The sequence below is a fragment of the Cupressus sempervirens genome, chromosome 6, assembly GCF_028749045.1.
Source record: "Cupressus sempervirens isolate cs-2001-9-10 chromosome 6, ASM2874904v1, whole genome shotgun sequence".
NCBI classification, from domain to species: domain Eukaryota; kingdom Viridiplantae; phylum Streptophyta; class Pinopsida; order Cupressales; family Cupressaceae; genus Cupressus; species Cupressus sempervirens.
The window spans coordinates 209,617,647-209,638,417 of NC_143123.1; the positions used below are offsets into that span (position 1 = coordinate 209,617,647).

General features: G+C 36.3%; 2 protein-coding genes across 2 annotated transcripts; one reads left to right on the plus strand and one right to left on the minus strand.

The window, feature by feature from the left end:
* The first annotated feature begins 12,888 nt into the window (after positions 1-12,888).
* LOC149551991 (uncharacterized) lies at positions 12,889-14,431 on the plus strand. Its single transcript, XM_089787480.1, has 4 exons — positions 12,889-13,081; positions 13,220-13,261; positions 13,381-13,688; positions 14,027-14,431. Exons 1-4 carry the CDS (start codon positions 12,911-12,913, stop codon positions 14,121-14,123), a joined length of 618 nt encoding a protein of 205 aa, XP_089643606.1. The 5' UTR covers positions 12,889-12,910; the 3' UTR covers positions 14,124-14,431.
* A 2,510-nt stretch (positions 14,432-16,941) lies between these two features.
* LOC149551992 (pentatricopeptide repeat-containing protein At2g33680-like) lies at positions 16,942-20,347 on the minus strand. Its single transcript, XM_089787481.1, has one exon. It carries the CDS (start codon positions 20,008-20,010, stop codon positions 17,644-17,646), a length of 2,367 nt encoding a protein of 788 aa, XP_089643607.1. The 5' UTR covers positions 20,011-20,347; the 3' UTR covers positions 16,942-17,643.
* Between the last annotated feature and the right edge of the window lie 424 nt (positions 20,348-20,771).

The following is a 20,771-nucleotide window of genomic DNA, read 5'->3' on the forward strand; positions in this document are numbered from 1 at the left end:
ACTCTTTTCAAAGATTCTCCTCATAGAATCTCCTTCGCGACAGTCACTAGTGGTCCTCACTACATCTACCTACTGTCGCCAGTGTCCCTTCTTTTGAAAGATTTTTCTCATAGAATTTCTTTCGCAATAGTCACCAGTTGTTTCAACTATATCTACCTACTATTGCTCGGGTTATGTCTACAAATTCCTTTATGGAAGATCTCTCTTGCGTTAATCACCAGTCATCTTGGTTGTGTCTATCTACTATCACTTAGTCCTTCTTAGGTTCTTCATCGTGAAGATTCCTCTTTGACCTTAGTCACCAGTCATTTTGACTACGTCTGCCTACTGTTGTCACCCTACTGAAGAGATTTCTTTCAAACATGTTCTGGACACTAACACTTGACATCAATCCCAAAAATATTGAACTCAAAAAAAAAAAAGACATACTTATTTGGATATGCTGAGCATTTTCTTTGATTGCTTTGTTTTGCTTTATCATATCTCCTCGAGCAACTAGATGATGTTATCTTCGACTAGAGAAGTAATGACTAGGGGTATGATCTTTGCTTTGCTTTCTGTCTGTGGTTTAGTTCCAATAAATTAATCTATTCCTATAAGAGGGGTGTCCACTATAAGAGCCTCCATCTTGCATTGGATGGTTGGGTGTACCTCAACTCCTTTTGTATGAATAAGTCAATAACATTGTTTCTTCTCCTTATTTGTTGGAGTGAACTCTTCATGCTACAGTAAATACTGATACTTGTCCTGCTAAGTGAACGTACGGGTCACTATGAGTATATCTAGCACACTTCTGTCTCAGGTTACGAATGCAAGGGTCATTGCAGAAAGAATAAATATTGAATACTTAGCATAAGATGGATCTCCCATGTGTTTGGTGTGCCTGTCATGCAAGCAACATTCTGGTCATCCTAGCGTTCATGCTTTGATGCTTATGTTAACTTGCTACATTAAAAGGGACAAATGTTCTAGTCATTCTGGCTTCTTGTGCTTCGAATACTTACATTTAATCCCAACAAACCAATAACGTATGTTATATTCATATTTTCATGATTGCAATGTCAGTGAGAATTGTATGACCTACAAGCTTTGTTCTATATCTGGTGATGATTAAATATCGAGGTTTGGTAACCAGACCTAGGGTTGCATTTAACATAGTCTTGCATTACATACTTCACTTGCATACACACGTAATTTGGTTGTGATTCTATTTCTCCCCTATGTGATGAAGGATTGGGGACATCTTCAAACATGTCAAGTTTCTTCACAGCTGCACAAGCATTTGGTTCGTCGATTTGTGCTCCTCAATGGAATACCTGTCACTGTCAAGAAACAAACATGCAACGCTACGTGAGATGTCAATCCTTTTCCATATGCATCCCATCCATATAACTCATGATATCTACGCTACATAATCACATCACATCACTGCACTCATATCAAAATACAAATTGACATCTCATGTACATCAAAGTAAAGCAAAACAGACAATGACATGTACATAAGGATACTCAGCTCAAGATCTCGTATATATATATATATATCAAAAGAATGGATCAATATAAAAAATGGGCACTACTCGAGTGCAATCGATCAAAAATGATACATGTGGTGCTGGCACACCAGTCAATACATAGCTGGAGATCAAAATCAAAGTCAGGCATAGAGCGTCTAACTATGTCCTGTACCCTCACCTCCAAGAGGAGCAGGAGCAGTAGGTGGCGGTGGCATATCTAGTCTGACAGGAGGCCGTGCACCTCTAGGCTCTCGCACATATTGAGAAAACTGTTGAACTTGAAGTGTCTCATCTGGTATCGCACTCGTATATGCAGCATAATAGTAAGTTACCCAAGCTGACTGAAAGTGGACCTCATCCTGTGCCAACTCCAATTTCTACTCCGCAGTCTCCGCGCGCTCTCTCCACCGATCTATCTCCTATTGTCTCTCCACCAGCTGCGCATCTCAGACTGCCACTAAAATCTGCAGGTCCCCCAACTGCCAAGAGGCCTGACAAATCCGCTCTTGGTACCCCAATACTGTGTCCTGTACCCCACCTGCAAGCTGCTCCAGCATGTCCTCATCAAGCATCTTAGGTGCCTACCGTTGTGGTCGTACCTACTATTGTGGTGGTGCTTGTGGCTGTGGTGGCACCTACTACGATGGAGCCTCCTACTGTGGGGCCTCCTCCTCTATCCTCTGTCACTGCTAGCGACTCTGTCCAGTCCCACTACCCCCGGCACTTGGGTCTGATCTCATCTGCCATGGAGGAATCTGCATCTGCTATACCCACTGTTAGACCCATGGCTGCTGTTGTGGCTGTGCTTGCTGCTACTGGGGCACCTGCGTCTATGCCTATCCTGCCATCCCCACTGGATCTGTAAAGCGTGGGAACGAATGGCTGATCAAAAATGCCTGATACGCAAGCATCATCCCTACATCTACTACCTCTGGAAGGTAGTCCCACTAAACTGTAGCTAGGCTGTGAATATCTATCATGGACTGCCCTGGATCCATCTGTGCTAGCCATCCCCGCTCAACATCCTTCTACAAACTAGAATAGGCACAGTACTCAGGAGAAATGTCCTGTGGTCGGCCATACTGCCACTACACTCATGAAATCACAAATCTCTCTATCACTGATGTGGTCCTGCCCACCAGAGGTCGAGAACTAAACATCCATGGTAGCTCTCTGGGGGCATCATCCCAGTCCTCTGTCTCTCGCCAAGGTCACCATACAATGGAGACCAGGTCATCAAGACGTATCCTTCAGTGCTCAGTCTTACCCAAGTGGACCTGGGTAATGTGCCCTCGATGTTTGCATATATAGGGCTCCATAGGCTCTCAGGCATCCTCATGAATCAACCTGCATATGGGAAGGTGCTCCCATGCCCATATCTGTAAGACATACACCCCAGTTGCCATCATCTTCTTCTCATGAAAGACTACCTTGTGCATCTCATGAAAAAGGTGGGCCAACGTGTACTGACCCCACCCAAAGATCTCGGGTGCCTCCAACATCCTACAAAGCATGACTCCCCACCCGTACTCCAAACCATGATGTCCTCTGTCAGGACATAAGAAACAGCTCAAAAATATAGCCAGCACAGATGCCAGCCTGTGCGTTGGTCCATAGGTGTGCATCAGCTCATCCCAGTTGATGGTCCTGCCCCTCGATAGCTCTCTTCCAAACACAATGGATAGTGTCTCTGTCCCTGCTCGGGGCACTATATCATAAACGACCTAGGCGCCGTGAAATGGGATCCTCAGTGTCCTCCATATATCCTCCGGGGTGATCGTCATCTCACCCATCGGTAAATGAAAAGTGTTCATCTCCGAATGGAAACGCTCCACCAAAGTAGTAAGAAGGTCGTGATTCACCATCATGGTTGGAATCAGGCATAGTGAAGACAAACCCAATCGAGCAATGTGTGCCTGATTAGCATCATCGAGACTCCATAATAACTCCCCATATGGTGGGTAGTGCGATCTGAATGCGACATCACCAAAGACCTCTTGCATGCACAACAAAAATGATAAATGAAACAATCAGTATCAAGTCAAAATGATGCATCCAAACAAATTAAAATGCAATTTTTGAGCACGAAAGTGAAACTTTTAAGCATGGCTATCATAGGATTTTGCACGAAGTTCGTGAAATCTTGCCCAAAGTTCTTGAAATTTCGTGCAAAATTCTCAAAGTCTCACGCAAAGATCTTAAATCTCATGCGAAGAATCATGTCGTCGCATGAGAACCAAATTCCCTCTGCACAAAGAATCTCATTCTTCGTGCGAGAGATGAGAGCCTCCCACGCGAAGATCCTCCCTACTGTGCGTGAAGAAACAGCGCACCCTGTTTCTTCGCGCAAAGAAAGAAGATCTTTGCACAAAAGACGATCGGCTTCACACGAAGACCGATTGGACCTCCTAAAAAAATGCTAATAAATGTAATAAATGACCTAGAAATGCATGAAAGCAAAAGTACAAAGGTAAGGAATCGACGACTCACCGGTGGTCCGTAGTCTGTTGGCCGATTGTAATGTCTGGAGCGCTCGAATCGATGATATCTCACATTAACTACCATGTCTCTCTCAGAGCTCAAAATCACTAGAAGAAAAAAGCACAAATGAGTTTGAAAATGACACCTCAGACCCTTAAATAGGGGTGGACCTAATTTTTGAAAGTGCTCGGATTTGCGCAAAAATCACCCCCTAGCTAATTGGACCGTTCTGGATCCATTTTCGGGATCGAATTCAAAATTTGACACACCTAAATGCCTCAAAAATGTGTTTTAAAATTTTGGAGATAGACATGATCGAACACTTATGCAGCTCACATCTTTCTGATACTTTGCGATTCTTGAAATTCTTCAATTCTACATTCTTCATTTTTTCAAAACTCATTTTGAAAATCTTCAACGCAAGTCAACTTTGCTTAATTCTAGTCAACTAATGGTCAAACTTGATCTTCTTGACCTTAGAAGCACGCTAAACTGACTCTGAATCATCTTATGCTCATTCTGATCTCTTCCATATTCTACTGAATCTTGAATTTCTCCAATATCTCTTTATGCTGCCTACATCATATTTCTGGTGTGTCATCTTTTGATTTTGCTCCCGAGGGGACAAGATGATTACATCATTGAACTAAATGAAACTCAATCTCAATCTCATTGCTTGGGGCATCTGGTTCCCATCTTATGTCCTTATCACTTGGGGCATCTCATCACTCAGGGCATCTTGATCCCTCTTATCTAGCACCTTTTCCATCTATCTTATCTTTTCATCAAATTGATCAACCTTATAACAGCTCTTCTCAGAGTTCAATGGACAGGTATTGGGACAGTCTAAATCCTGACTCCTAAGGATCAAGCCTTGTTCTGGGGATGATTCTATGACTCATGATTGGACCTTGTTATCCTTTATCAATCTCGGGTATCTAGGTGTTCTATCTGGATCCTTGAAGGTTAAGCTCCGTTATGGAGATATTCTTCTAAATGCTATCAGTCTCAGGTATCTAGGTGTTCTATCTGGATCCTTGAAGGTTAAGCTCCATTCTGGAGATAATCTTCTAAATGCTATCAATCTTGGGTATCTAGGTGTTCTATCTGGATCCTTGAAGGTTAAGCTTCGTTCTAGAGATAATCTTCTAAATGTTATCAATCTTAGGTATCTAGGTGTTCTATCTAGATCCTTGAAGGTTAAGCTCCATTCTAAAGATAATCTTCTAAATGCTTATCAATCTCGGGTATCTAGGTGTTCTATCTGGATCCTTAAAGTTCAAACTTCATTCTGAAGAAACCTTTTAAATGCTTATCAGTTTTAGGTATCTAGGCATTCTGCTTGGATTCCTTGGGATTAAGCTCTGTTCTAGAGATAGGCCTTAAAAGCTTATCAATTGGTCTTCGTATCATCAACTTCGAAACCAATCTCATCTGCACATCATGCTTTCTGATTTTCTTTGAATTGAACGTGATGTTTTCACATTCATTCAAAGAGGGGCAAAATGTAATACCCCAAAATTGGCTTATTACCACGATCACCAATTTTGGTCTATTTCTGATCGATTCTAAAGTCCTATGTCACTAGACAATTCTTATTCTGCTACTCGCTACTTGACTTAATTGTCAAATGTAGAAAACCTAAATCTGCATTCATCATACTCTTTATTTAATTCCTAAAGTACTAATTCATATTAGTCGCATTAAACCTACTAATTACAATTTAATTTAATTTAAAGTATTTACACTTTAATTAAATTAAATTATGTCCTAAGGCTAATGTACTAAGGAATTAAATTAATTTAATTTAATAAATACGCCTATTTTTAATTAATTAAACAAAATTATTTAATTAAATGGAAAGCTATTTCTAATTAATTAAGCAAAGTTATTTAATTAAATAGGAAGTCATTCCTAATTAATTAAATGAATTTATTTAATTAAATAGAAAAGTATCTCTAATTAATTAAATAGAATTATTTAATTAAATAGAAAAGGTATTTCTGAGAGCATGTCTCATTTTATTAAATTAAATATCTCTCCAAAATCTCTCTTCAATTCAAAAAAGGGAAATTCCTAGTTCACTACTAATCAAATTAGAAATGACTCAAATCACTTACTCTAACACTAAAGTCTATCTGAGTTGACTGACTTTTACACTCAGATCTAAGCCAGTTAACTCCCTTTGATTTGGGAATCTTCTTTTATGACTGAACTTCATCTTCAATCCTGACCGTTGATTGAAATCGATCTCAAACGTCGGAGGTTTTCAGGTAAGTCTATTTAAGAGACCCTCATCTCTTCATTTTCAGAGGATGAACTAGAATTTGCATCGAATTGATGCCAAATTGCATACTCATCTAAGCTTATTACATTCTCATAGATTTTCATTGTTAGCTTAATTCTCATCTAGATCTAATATGTATACATCTTTAGCATAGTTTCTTTTATATGTTCTTAGATTAGTTTGCATATCTCATTTTAGATTAATTTGAATATTCACATAGAATAGTTGCATATCATCTTTAAATCCTTCATTCTTAGAGGGTCTAGTTGCCTAAGCCTCATCTCTAAGGATATTAACAAGCAAAATCCCTTTAGATAGAAGGCAACAGGTCGGCTTGTTGGATGATTTTCAGATGGACAATCCAATGTTCATTCCGGGATGAATCCTCATATAAAGACTATGTTGAAGTGTGTGTGTGAAGCGTAAGGCCACATTCCACATATACAATCAGTACAAGTCTTGTGGAGAATTCCTTATGGTCTAATATATGATTCTAATTTTATTGGACTCCTTAGAAAAATCATATTACTTCAAGATAGACTTATCACTTGTGATGACTAATGAATAAGTTGTATTCATTTCATATATACTCTTGCTCTTTATGATTAATTGTTACATTTACAATTTTCTGATTATCTCATTGACTATCACTTGCTTCATAACTAATATTCTTTGCTCATCAAAAAAAAAAAATGCATTGTGTCTTCTCAATTTGTATTCAATAATCTTTTACTATCAAGATGATGTTTTATCTAAATATTCCTTCCTCAGTCCATGTAAGTGCAACCGATCTATTTTTGACATTATTGCTTGAACTGAGAAGTTGTAGGACCTCTGCCTCCTTCTATAGAAACATTTTGGATCACATCATTCCAACCCAATCTGATAGACACATGCAGAGTATTCAACTACCATCATTCCCAAGATGGATGAATGTTGACTGGATACATCAAACATCAACCACGATGAACTCTTATTCTCAGCAGAGTTATCCCACATGGTTTGAGTTTGAATATTAATTACATTTGGAATCAAGAGTATATATAGTTTACAACTCAAAATAACAGAAGCTTGCAGTGAACAAGATTAAGTTATCTCTGGCAGAAAATAAATGAATAATATCTAGAATAAACTTAACATTCCTTAACTTCTTGAAATCATTCTTGATATTGTATTTGTATAGCAAGAAAGATTGACATATTTTAGAATCTCTATCCCTTTGGCTGTTGCCAATAATCATTACCATGGTTGTACACAAATTGGGTAGATGTTGCATACTTGCAGAATTCATATCTACGCAAGTTTGCTTACCCAAAAGTCTTAGTTGCATTCATGGAATACTTCCTGTATTGGGCATGCATCAACTCACCGATACTAATATAATGATTTTGGCCCAATCAATGAAATATTGCCACTATGCCACATACACATGTCTCCAGAATTCTATAGAGAAACAGATGTTTTATTTTCAACAATAGCTACAACTGAAGGGAAAAAAGAGTGGTGAAATTCTTTTGTGTGTTAAATATGAATGTCACTTCTCAAGACCAACTCAGCTGTATTTGAATCTCAGACTCAATTATTTGTTCATAGTGCTAATGATCGAACCTAATACTAAATTACATTACAAATTATTCTTTTTGTATTGTGATGAATATATTGCAGACAACAAAGAAGAACCCTTCATCAGTGTAAGGTTTGGCATCAACCAACAAGGTCTCTCATTCATGTACTAAAATATGAAGTGGTTTTATTATTAATGTCATTGGGGGAACTCATGCATATTGATTCTAATTTTCATCCTATTTTCAAATGAGGTTCTTCATTCAAAACTATGATGGATATCATGTGACAGTCCCCCATAATTTTCTTGTGTCTTAAAAGATGCTTTTCTAATGCATTTTTATTGCATTTTTTGTTGTCAAAGTCAAGGTCTCTATTTTGCATTCCAAGAGGCATATCTTGAGCATCTAGCGTCCATTTTTAGAAAACTTTATATCGTAAGAAAGGTTGTTCCATCCTCTTTCTACTGATGCTAGTTGTTTTTTGAGATTCTGCTCAAGAAATATTCTATTCACTTTTTTGTATTTTTGCACTTCAATGGATATCTTGGTTGCTTTAGGTCCATGGATCATTTTTTCGTTGCATGAGATGACTCATCTTGGGTTGTTCTTTCTATTGAATTATCCTCTTATCTCTTCTAAATTTTGTTGACATCTTTCATAAGCATATTTTTGCAAAAATACTAAGATAAAGTACCATATTTTATCTATCTTCGTAGAATCTACCACATCTTGTGTCTTATTGTACACGCACTATTGATTAAGTGTCATAGGGGGTTGATATTTTCCTTTGTTTTCCATCTCTTTTTCAAGTGAGTATTCCTTTCACAACATTGCCCTTGTGATTTGTGTCCAGCGCATGATCACCTCACGACACTATTATGTATTTTTTGTGCATCTTGTTGTTCTTGGTTCCTTGCATGCAGTTCTTATTGGTCACCTTTTCAGTTGTCTGTTACCTCACCCATGTTTGCATTGTAGGGTTCTTTTTTTGGTTCTTATGCTTCCTTTTTTGTTGGAGTGAGCTATGTATACATTTTTTATTCCTATGTACTAGGTGGATGCAATGGTTGGGTACCTATGCATTTCAATGAGATGGATTACTTACCATATTGTAACTTTTCTTTCGTTCATATTTTGAATGCAACCTTCCATGTTTGATTGAGTAGCTCTTTAGGCTTTGGTGTTTTATGTCATATATGTATTTGAGTTCATTTGTTTGCCTTTATTTTCCTCCTAATTTAAGTAGTGTTATTTAAGGGCACTCATTTATATTATAGTATTGTCTACCTGGTCAAGTTCTATTTTAGTGGAGGTTCTTCATATCAATAGTTATCCTTTGACAGTGTTTGTAACTTCTTCATTCTTCGATGGTGTTCTTCATGCTTTAGTGGTGTTCTTCATGATCATCCTTTTATTCCTATTTTTTGGGACATTGTCTAGTTTGGAGGCTTTTGTAGTCCTTCACTAGTTTTTAGCATTCTTTCCTTCTCTTTTTTGGAGTAGAGTTTTTCCCGTGTGGTTTTTCTCTATTTCTTCGCTTTATAGATATTTGGTTGTGATTGAGTACCTCATCAGGCCATGTTGTTAGATCCATGTTTCTTTCTACATTGTAGTTTCCTCTATTTTTCAGGCATTGTTTGTAGTTGTATTGTCACTCATCTTAAGGGGAGGTGTTAGAGTAAAAGGTTTTAACTTAATTGTTTTAAGTTACCTTTTATGCCTTCTTAATATTTTACTTTATGCATTGTTCACATTAAATAATTATATTAATTATTAAACGTTTACCTTTAAGGTTTTGATGTCTTGTTATAACAATTGATCCTTTGAATTTTTTAATCCAATCTCATTGTCTAAAATATAGATCCTTCCTATGTTTAGAGCCATCTTCTTGCCTTTTGCTTCATTCTTCCTTGTGACAAGTTATTTTGCATGCAGGTGTTCTATGGAGTTGTTTTTCTCAACTTCTACATATTTTTCATTCTATTATATTATTTTGTGTTATTTTAAATTTTTAAGGTATATGATACTTTTTATTTATAGTACAAGAATCGTTTTAGTCATTTAAATAATAATAAGTTTTTTTTTTATGAACTACTTGTTTCATCTTTGAGTAAAAATGACTAATATGCAATTCTAAACAATAGTGTTTGAGGTTATAATAATTTTATTATTATGTTTGTGGAAAAAAAATAGTTTTACTTCTGAAATTTTTTATGTATATATAATGCATAATACTTTTTTCTGGAACACATATGATGAACTTTGGCAATGAGAAGTGAGAGATCAGTCTTCAATGAATAGCTATTAAAAGAGAACAAAATCATAAAAGGAGTTAAGAATACTATAATCCTCATGTAGAGATGAAATAATTGCCCAAAATTGCTTTAAAAACATATATAGATAGGGATGCCAAGCTTACAATCAGTAATACTATGCGATACATGTAAACAACCACAAACAAAAGGAACACAAATCAAATCATTGTCCAAGACCAATATCGGCAAAGAGTAGACTCATTAACAAACTTACAAATATGTACTATATGCAATGAATGTTACCCATAAATGCATTTATAGACATCAAATCCCAATCCCACTTACACAAGAACTTTCAATGAGAAAGACATGCATCAATTCTCATCACTGAACAACATGGATCCAGTAGAACAACCAACTGTGTTGAAAAGATTGGTCTAGATGGAAGAAATGATCACTGCTAGATTAAATGCAATACTACAAGTAACTCACATTTTTTTAGTGCAATACAAATATAGTGACCACACAATAAGGTTTGCACATGACTTGAAAGTGTGCTTTCATGAATAATACAAGAATTAGATATGCTCATGGTTTGAAGGTTACATATAAAAGGACATTATTATGACTACTATGTGAGAAAAAACCATGTTAGGGATGTATGACAATATAAGGCCAAGAATGACCCATACTACAATGGTATCACCATATATGCTAAATATTTAGTGAAGTGTCTGAAATGAGAAAAAACATTTTAAGCACACACACTACCATTGAAACAAATGAAGAAAAGGCCATACCAAAATAACAAGATGGATAATGATGAAGACCTCAATGAGAAGAGCATGACTTTTACATTATCATTCATGTTTAAACTGCCAAAAAAATTTGTGAGCTTGAACTTATTAAGCAAACATTGCAACTTGAGGACAACACAAACAATATTGTAAATTGATCTCAAATAAATTTCTCCAATAAAACAATGATACAGTGTTGAGGCTTTCTCAATATGGTATCTCTCATTTTCTTTCCAAGTGGATTCGTGCGACAAATGCAACCATGACTTAGAGAAGTGCAAGTCCAAGAGTATCTATTGCATTTATAGTGCATAACTATTTTGTCTTTCCCAAGACAGATAAGCTACTTTGTTCTTGATTATCAGTCATCATTGAATTTAATATGCAATAGTGTTCTCCTTTGCCCAAAATACTATAAGTAATATTCAAATTATAAATTACTATAGGCGTAACCATTGCACTTTTTTTGGCACAAGTGCTAGTGGAAAATGATGATAAAAATAAAATAAATAAGTAAATAAATAATATTATATATAGAATAATATAAGTAACTAAATGTAATGAAACATCATGAGATACGTAAGAAAGTGATATGACTCTTTCAAATTAACATATAAAAGGGAAGAGATGTCATTTAAAAGAGGAAGAAAAATATAAGAAGAAAAAGATAAGATATAAGCATAGTATGAAATCAATAAGATGGTAAGCATCTACACAACATCTATACTTAACTCTTTATCATAATTCCAAAAGCTAAATACTTAATACCATTTATTAAAAATTTGAAATTTAAACATTTACTTGTAAAGTCTAATTATAATATTAATTGATATCGTTTTATATTTTGTATGCATTCTTTTAATTAACTAGATTTATATGAAATGGACTTTATTCTCTTTACATTTATTTGAAGACTATTAAAAATAAAGTATATTACTTTTAAAATCTCTCAATGAAAGATACAAATATAAAACAACAAACTCTTTTATTTTTAATTTATGAAGAGTTTATCTTTTGCTATTCAATTTGATAATGAACTCTCCCTTTTACTCAACCTTCTCCTCACTAAATAGAACTTGAAAAGAATTATATTTTATACTTCATTTCTATATAGTTATTTTATTAATTAGATTTATTTTTATTTTTATTTTGATCGGTAATGGACTAAAGCTTAGATTAATTATAATTATGTGTTAAACTTGAGTATATTCGAACCCAAGACCTCCCCGATGTTATGTTGTGCTACAAGTTCTTGTCTTGTTAATAAGATTTTTATTCTCTTTTTATATAATGTTTATTGAAAGGGTATTACGAAAATATAATATATTAGTTTAAAATCTATGAGATGAAAGATAGACTACCAATCAACAAATCTTCTTATTTTTTATTTGTGAAGAGTTGATCTTTTGCTATACGATTTGATAATGAACTCCCCTCTTTTTTCAACATTTTCAGTAAATTGATCTTGAAAAGAAATTGCTACTAATTTATTTATGTAGTAACGGGGATGTATTGTATCCTTTAAAATCTGAAATAAAGAGTTATGATTTCTTCACAAATTTTCTTTTAGTCTTTTCCACCTACTTATTTAGTGAATTATTCTTTATTTTTGTTACTTTTTTAAAAATATTAATTAAAAAATATATACAAATAGAAGGTGTCATTGTCCGTAAGATTTGGACCTTAATGAAAATGACAACAACACAACTACTTAACCATCATAATTCACATATGCTAACAACTAAATAATTTTAAGATTTTCTAAGAAATATTGACTCCTCAATAAACCTTTACGTGGTCCTAAATAGAATTAATATTTTATTTTCCTTGCTAGACTATCGAACGCATGGGAGCACCTTCGCAAAGCATCATGTCAATTGAAAGGAGATTTCAAAGGCGGGAAGATCGACCTGAATTTGAACGTCCACAACAAAGTTGAAGCAGCACAGAGCCCTTATATAAGATGCAAGAGACATCATTTGTTAGCAAGAAAGACTTGTGCTGTGTTAATGGGGAAGAAGAAAGTGGAGTTAACGGGAGCGAGTTGCAATGCAGCTCATGCAAAGATTTCGCTCGAAATCTATGCGCGGATTTATGATGAGCTCTGCCACAAACATCCTCAGCCTCCTCCTCCTTCACCCCGTATCAACCGCCTCTTGACCAAATATAACATTTCCCAGGTACATTGTGGCTATCGCATTTCTATTCTTAAATCAGATTTTACAGCCTTTCAACATTTCTCTGCCAATTGCACTTATTTTACCCTTCAAATGGCAGAGGGACACTAATATGTTTCCTACTGCTCTGCATTTTTTCAGGTTTTGAAAATGCACGGATTCTCTACCGCTAAACTTACTAGAGTATGTTTATTCTCACAATTCTGGTCTCAAAAAGCAGATTGATATGAAAATGATTGTGGATTTACTGTTTTTAACCTTTTCTTTCAAGGATTGCGCCTTAGTCTTATTTTTCTATGCAGGAAGCCTTGCTTGAGGGGCTTGAAGATATGGAAATGTTTAATCCGCATAGGTCCAGTGTGGATATCGGGGATTTTGAGTCCGAGCTGACAACAGAAGAAACGGAAAGAGATTTGGAGACTTTGGGATGGGTGGATTGTCCCACAAAGTCGGTTGATGGCTTCATGCCTTTACCACAGTCTTTGATGTCCGCTCCAAGTCCTGTGTTTACCAGGATTCCCGAATCAGGGAAGAAATCGAGTTTGACTACGAATTATGGAAATGAGGCCTGCAAACAATTGGTTCCCTTACAGTCCACGAAAACTACATGGTAAATGATTTTTTAACGTTTATACTGAAACTATTTTTCATTATTTAAAAGAATCTAGTTCTTAAAACTTCTTTGATCAAAACATCTAGGATTTCCAAGGCCTAAAGTGTAAGCGCTGTTTCAAATATTATTTTTAAATTTTCCAGATCTTCTCAATTGCGTGCATTTTGGAAATTGAAGGCAATTTCAAAATTTCCGCTAACCTTAACTGCTATGAATTTTTATATTGAAATACTTTCTATGATTTTCTTTATCTTCTCCATTGCATGTATTTTGGAAGCTTACTGCCATTGCCGAAATTCCTGCTAATCTTAATTGTGTAATTGCACTGTACGCAGCATACAGCACCTTTCAAAGTCAGGCCGTCAGACGATCAATTCAGATGCATCTGACGAGGAAAGATCAGGAGTAGCAACGAGTTCAAGTATGTCGTGAAAATCAAATGTTGACGACTAGGATTCAATTGCAGGCCTTAGGAACGTGGGAAAATACATTTTGGAATCACAGTCGCAAAGACTTGCAAGCAACGGTTATGCCTCAAAATTTTAATACTGGACTGAACTATGTCAATCTGAACAAAAAACTTTAAGATACGGGTGAAATTCTCGTTGATTTTCTATAACCATTTTTAAAATTCAAAATCTCAGACGGCTTATATGAGCACCGTGACATTTCTGTAGTTTTTGGTGTGTATTCAAAGTTTAAATTTACATCTGAAAATTGAAATGGATTTATATGGTCAATTAGAGTAGCTCAAGCTCTATAAGGATAATTTGATAAAGATCAACAGTTTGCAATTCAAGTAAACGCCTCTGTAAGTTTTGATTGATTAGACAGATTTTTTTATTGAAATCAAAGATTCCACATTAAGATTCTAACCGAATTGCTTGTACATCTTTTATTTCAATCATGTGATGTGAAATAATGAAATGCTTTTCATTGAAATCAGCAACACGCCCTTGGTGTAAACAAGTGGTGACAAATGAAATTGACCTCTTCCAAACGCAATCAAATCTTAGTGGATGCAAGTGTGAACACGATCTTAACTAGTCATTTACAGCTTCCAAAGTCCATGTTTAATTGAAATCGCTTCCGCAAAGAAACTGTGATAGAATTTTGCTTGCATCTTCATTGTGACGTTGGATTAATTAATCTGAACTGCGGTCCGAAATGTCAAGGTAATCAAAATTTTGCTAAAGATTATTTCTAGAAACCTGTTGCTGTAAGGTTTCAACTGTTTTAGATTCTCGTTAAATGTCTGTTCCCTGCTAAGTTTCTTTCGTCCCGGAAACCGTCTATACCTCAAGAAGAATAACAATTCATGCCAAATTATAAAACACAATGTTTGTGGTCCTTAGGTGGGCTTTCAGGGTGAATTTGTAAAGAATTAGCTGCTTTGATTTGCTCCACATCGTAATTTCTAAAAGCTGGTTCGTATGGATTGCAATACGTGTAATGGTTTTCAGATATAGTGCTTGTCGGTACATAAATACTGCATGAATTTTACTTTGAAAAATCCCCTTCACGTTTGATATGCACTGCTGTAAAGAATATGTACGCCATTATTTATTAGAGGCTATTAAGTTATTTATTTCCGTTATTGTTCAAGTAACTGTGATGGCTCCATCTAGTCTCCCTCAATTATTTACAACGATACAAGCAAGTGGAGAAGGGTTCAAATCCATTAACAGAATATATTTCGACACTGTTTACCATCCTGATCGAAAAGATTCAAGGGTAAGAACCTCATCATGTGAAAAAGATGAAGATATGTCTGTACATTTTACAACCCATTGTTCCACGAATTTTGCAGAATCCATTCTGAATTTCAATATTATCAATTGTAAGAGTACTTCAAGTTTTATGAGGTATCTAGGGACAGAAAGCTATCCATAAACCTCAAGCCACTTGGCATTTCCAAAAGTGTGCAAGCTGAGCTAAGAGGTTTTGTCAGAGATAACAGATTCATTTCATTATAATCAATGTGGACATCAATAGAGAAATCTTGAAACTAAAAAATATTCTGGAAAGTGTTGGAAATTGGAAGAATAATCTAGAAAATGCTGATTTTTCTAAGAGGCTTTCTTAGTCATGGTCAAAGTTGTTGGAATGTCTTTGTTATAATTAATTTATTGTCCAACATCCTCCTAAAATTAATTATACTAATTTTTATAACTATCTCCCTAATGATCTAAATATGATGGGTTGTGGCATTAAACCGTGTTAGGTACCCATTTATAACATAAAATTTTGGTTCCCCTTATCACTAGCACTTAAAAAATTTATTCCTCTTGTCATTGTGCTTTGGGCTTTTATCCTGTTCACCTATAACCATTTGGGATTTCCCCAACTAATACTAGCACTTCCACAACGGACTTCTAGATTTTTCATCTAAATAAGTAGTTTTGGCATACCGCAAACCCTTAAATAAATTTGACAAAAATATTATTTCAATAATTTAATACAATTAAAACATGAAATTCTTAAGAAACATCTTTCAAACGATTTCCACAAATAAGCTGGGCAGGGCCAGAGAAAAAAACTGGGGAATAAAACAAGGGAAATGGACTATTTGAGATAAAATAATAACTAATGATTTCCCTTTAATCTTGAATGACAGATATCAGTTGCAGTGATCTTCAGCATTAAAAACAGCAAGCTCTAAAATCTTCTCCGAGCCGCCTCCCATTCTTTAGTTGATACTTTTGTCTCTGACTTTTTATGAAGCCTTTGTCTCAGCAGCTTTGAAATCTTCCGCAGCTACTGTACCATGATTTCTGGGAGCACCTTATTTTTCACTTTGATTGGGAGTGATCTGGAGTAGTGGCAACCCTCTTCATCGACAACACTCCATTTTTATTCTTCTTTCGAGCAATCACTTCAAGTAACTTCCAATCATACTTATGAACACTTTCAGCAGTAGCAGATATTTCCTCACATTACTCTTGTATATACTCTATCATATTCTTGTTCTCTCCATCTCTTAGTCCATCTACCATTAGTTCTGATACCATATTGGAAACCCAAATTAAGCTCAGAAATAACAGACCCATTTCATTTAGTTCTGATACCATATTGGAAACCCAAATTAAGCTCAGAAATAACAGACCCATTTCATTAATTTATAATCAATGTGTATATCAGTAGAAAAATATTGAAACTAAAAGAACACTATTAAAAGAATAATCTAAAAAATGTTGATTTTTTCTATGTCAAAGCCTCCTCCTTAATCAGTAGTCAAATTAGTCAAAGATGTTGGAATGTCCTTAATAGAACCCGCTTCATTTCAATAAAAGTGTGCAATCTGCCTAAGAGGTACTTTAACCACATGCTATGCAAACGGAAGGTGTTTTCCTATAATTCACAACGTTCCGTTTCGAAGATCAGAAACAATTTATTTTCTGTCCACCTTGTCAATGTATGAATTCTTGGATGACTTGAAAAGGCAATATGCAGGGTTCCTTCCTGTTTACCTTGTCTATGTATAAATAAATTCTTGGATGACTTGAAAAGACGATATGCATGGTTCCTGAAGAGGGTTAAACGACTTAGCACAGTTTGTCTTCAAATCATGAAAGACGCATATAGTACATCTTTAAATGCTATAAAGAATATTACAAGCAAACCATCCATCGACAATGAATCGTGGCAAACCCAGCACGAAGCATCACCAATTTAATCCCACAAGAACATTTCCTGCGTTGAAAATGACGAAAAAGCTTGACAGAACTAAGAATACTTTATCCGCCTGCAAAATTTGAGATTAACTTGTTGGCAGCCTGGCAATCATCGATCACCACACTCTTGATACGAAATTAGCTTTTTCAGAAAAAAGCATTCAAAAGTCCAAATATAGCTGCCAATCAATCCCTGCAGTGGCAAACATCTTCTTTCTGCTTCTGTTCAACATAAACCACACTTCATGTTCATACCGTGCCATCTTCTCTGTTTGCAACTACAAACGTGAATTGTCTCCTGCAACAAAAATATGTACATGTTTGTCTACTTCAATCCAACTACATCCAGGCTTCTTTTCAAGCCTCTTATCGTTCATCATTTTCCTTATATGCTGAATATCCTCCCATCTGCCAACAGCGGCATAGATGTTAGAGAGCTGCACGTAGTTTGCAGCATCTGTAGAATCCGACTCAAAAAGATAATTTGCCACATGTTCACCCAATTCTAAATGTTTATGGATTCTACAGGCACCAAGAAGGGATCCCCACACACTAGGCTTGGGTTTCATTGGCATTTTGAAGATGAAGACACATGCCTCATCAAGGAACCCTGCTCGGCCAAGAAGGTCAACCATGCAGCCGTAATGCTCCATTGATGGTTCAACATGATAGCATCGGTTCATTAGATCAAAGTAATACAGGCCCTCCTCCAGCAAGCCTGAATGGCAACATGCAGACAATACCCCAAGAAAGGTAACTTGATTTGGATTAATTCTCTTAGCTTGTATTTGTTCAAACAGTTTTATGGCCTCCATGCCAAAGCCATTAATAGCGTACCCAGCAACAACTGCATTCCAAGAGACCACATTCTGCTCAGACATATTGTCAAAAATCTTGCGTGCATCTTGCAGTCTGCCACATTTTGCATACATGTCAATAAGCGCCGTCCCCACAAAAACATTAGAATGACATCGGCTTCTAATAATTATTCCATGGATTTGTCTTCCCTTTTCCAGAGCACACAGGTTAGCGCATGCTGGGAGAATACTGGCAAAGGTTGTGGAGTTCGCCCTCGCGCCTTCAACTTGCATTCGCCGAAAAATTTCAATGGCTTCTTCGCCCTCTCCATTTTGTGCATATCCTGCGACTATTGCAGTCCACGAGATCATGCTTGGTTCATGCAATCGATCAAAAACATCACGAGCATTTCCCATGCTGCCACATTTTGCGTACATATCCACAAGAGCATTCCCCACAAAAACATCAGATTGAAATCCTCCTTCCTTGATTTCTTCATGAATCTCCCTGCCTTTCTCCTGATCCACAAGGCTGGCACATGCAGGAAGAACACTAGCAAAAGTTTTTGCATTTGGTTTTACCCCTGTGCTTCGCATTTGCTGAAAAAGTTTTAGTGATTCTTCCCCATACCCGTTCTGTGCATAGCCTGCTATCATGGCAGTCCAGGACACAGCATTCCGATCAGGCATTCTCTGAAAGAGCTTCTCCGCCTCCTCAACATGCCCGTTGTGCAGATATCCTGATATGATTGTATTCCATGAAACAACATCTTTAGCCACTTTATCAAACGCTCTGCGTGCCGCATCTATGCTTCCACATTTGGCATACATGTCAACAAGAGCATTGCACACAGGAACTGATCGCCATGATCCGCTGCTCATTATTTCTGCATGGATTTCCTTCCCATATTGCAGAGCTGATAAGTCAGCACATGCAGATGCAAGGCTACTGAAAGTCTTAGAGTTTGGACGAACACCTGCAAGCCGCATTAATCCATAGATCTCAAGCGCTTCTTCTCCATAGCCATTCTGTGTACATCCCACAATCATGGCAGTCCAGGAGACCACATCACGCTGAGGCATCCTCCTAAAAAGATCCACGGCGTCCTCAATCCGTCCGCTCTTTGCATACCCAGAAATCATGACATTCCATGATATCAAACTCTGCTGAGGTATTTTGTCAAACACATCGCGTGCATCTTGCATATTCCCAGTTTTCACATGCATATCTAGCAGGGTATTGCTCACAAACAGATCAGACTGCAGCCCTCTCTGAAAAATCTCTTGATGAATCTCCTTGCAGCGCTGTACGCAACCCGATTTCGCAAAAGCAGGAAGAACACTAGCAAATACAAAGGCAGAGGGTTGAATACCCTTTCTTTTCATTTCGTGAAACAATTCCAGAGCCTCTCTGTAAGGACCGTATTTTGCATAGCACGAAATCATCACGTTCCATGACACCCCATCTTTTTCTAAAATCCCATCAAAAACTCTGCGTGCGTCTGTAACACTCCCACATTTGGCATACATGTTCAAAAGCGTGTTTTCTAATACTTTGTCCGGCTTTAATCCGGTCTCTGTTATGTGGGCATGGATAAATTTGCCCTCTGCAAGTGCCTTCTTAGCTTTACAATCCTGCAGCAGGCAAATGTAATCTGCCTGTTTATCAATGGCATGCAACGCTTCCTTCAGATTGTTCCAGTCTTGAGAATTACTGAAGTAATAATCCCGGTTTTCTGCGATTTCGGTATTCGTGCTGAAATGTTCTCGATAATGAAATGCAGCATGTCTACAGCCAAACGATTTCACCATTTTTCCTTTGCTAAGTAATTTTGTACTTGTTGCCATAGATGTAGTAAAAGCGTCATAAATTTGTTATATTGGAGGCTAGGGAAAAGATCTCTCCCATTCTCTGTATTGTTGAGAGACTCTTTCCATCTTTCCTCGTATTTCATACCACTCACCACATCCATGTTTTCGGCCTACAGCCGAGTTTTCACTCTTACAGGAGTCCTTAGTTCCGTTTCTCTCTCCTTCTTTCAGTATTTTAATGGCTTCAATACAGCAGCTTACCAGCATTTGGTCGTTGAAAACGTAAGAGGTTACAGAGCCGGCTAGAAACTGTAATGAGGATATTTGCACTTCCATGGAATTCTCTTTACATTTGAGCCTTCGTAAGGCAGCAATCGTATTTGCTATGCAATGGAAATGGATTGGTAGGGGAACTAACTTTGTATATTTATAAAATTTAAAATTTGATTTTTAAAATTTTTTTTTGGGGGTTTGTCTTAGTATGTCACTTGTTAGTTCAAGAAATATTTTTTAGTTTTTTAATAATATTTAAATTTCTTCTAGAGTTTCCTAAGTAAGGAAGCTTAAAATTTGGTCATTTCATATTGTCATCTAAAATATGATTTCTTTTGTGTTATAAATAGTTTATCAAATAGTCTACAAAATATAAATTCTTTGATTACAAAATGTTAAAAACATATTATAATAATAAAATGAATAGATTGTGAGGTCGCTCACATTTATAACTTTAGTGTTAGAAAGGGGTCTCACTAAAATAATTCAACACCTTCTAAAATCGTTCAAGACTCCACTCAAAT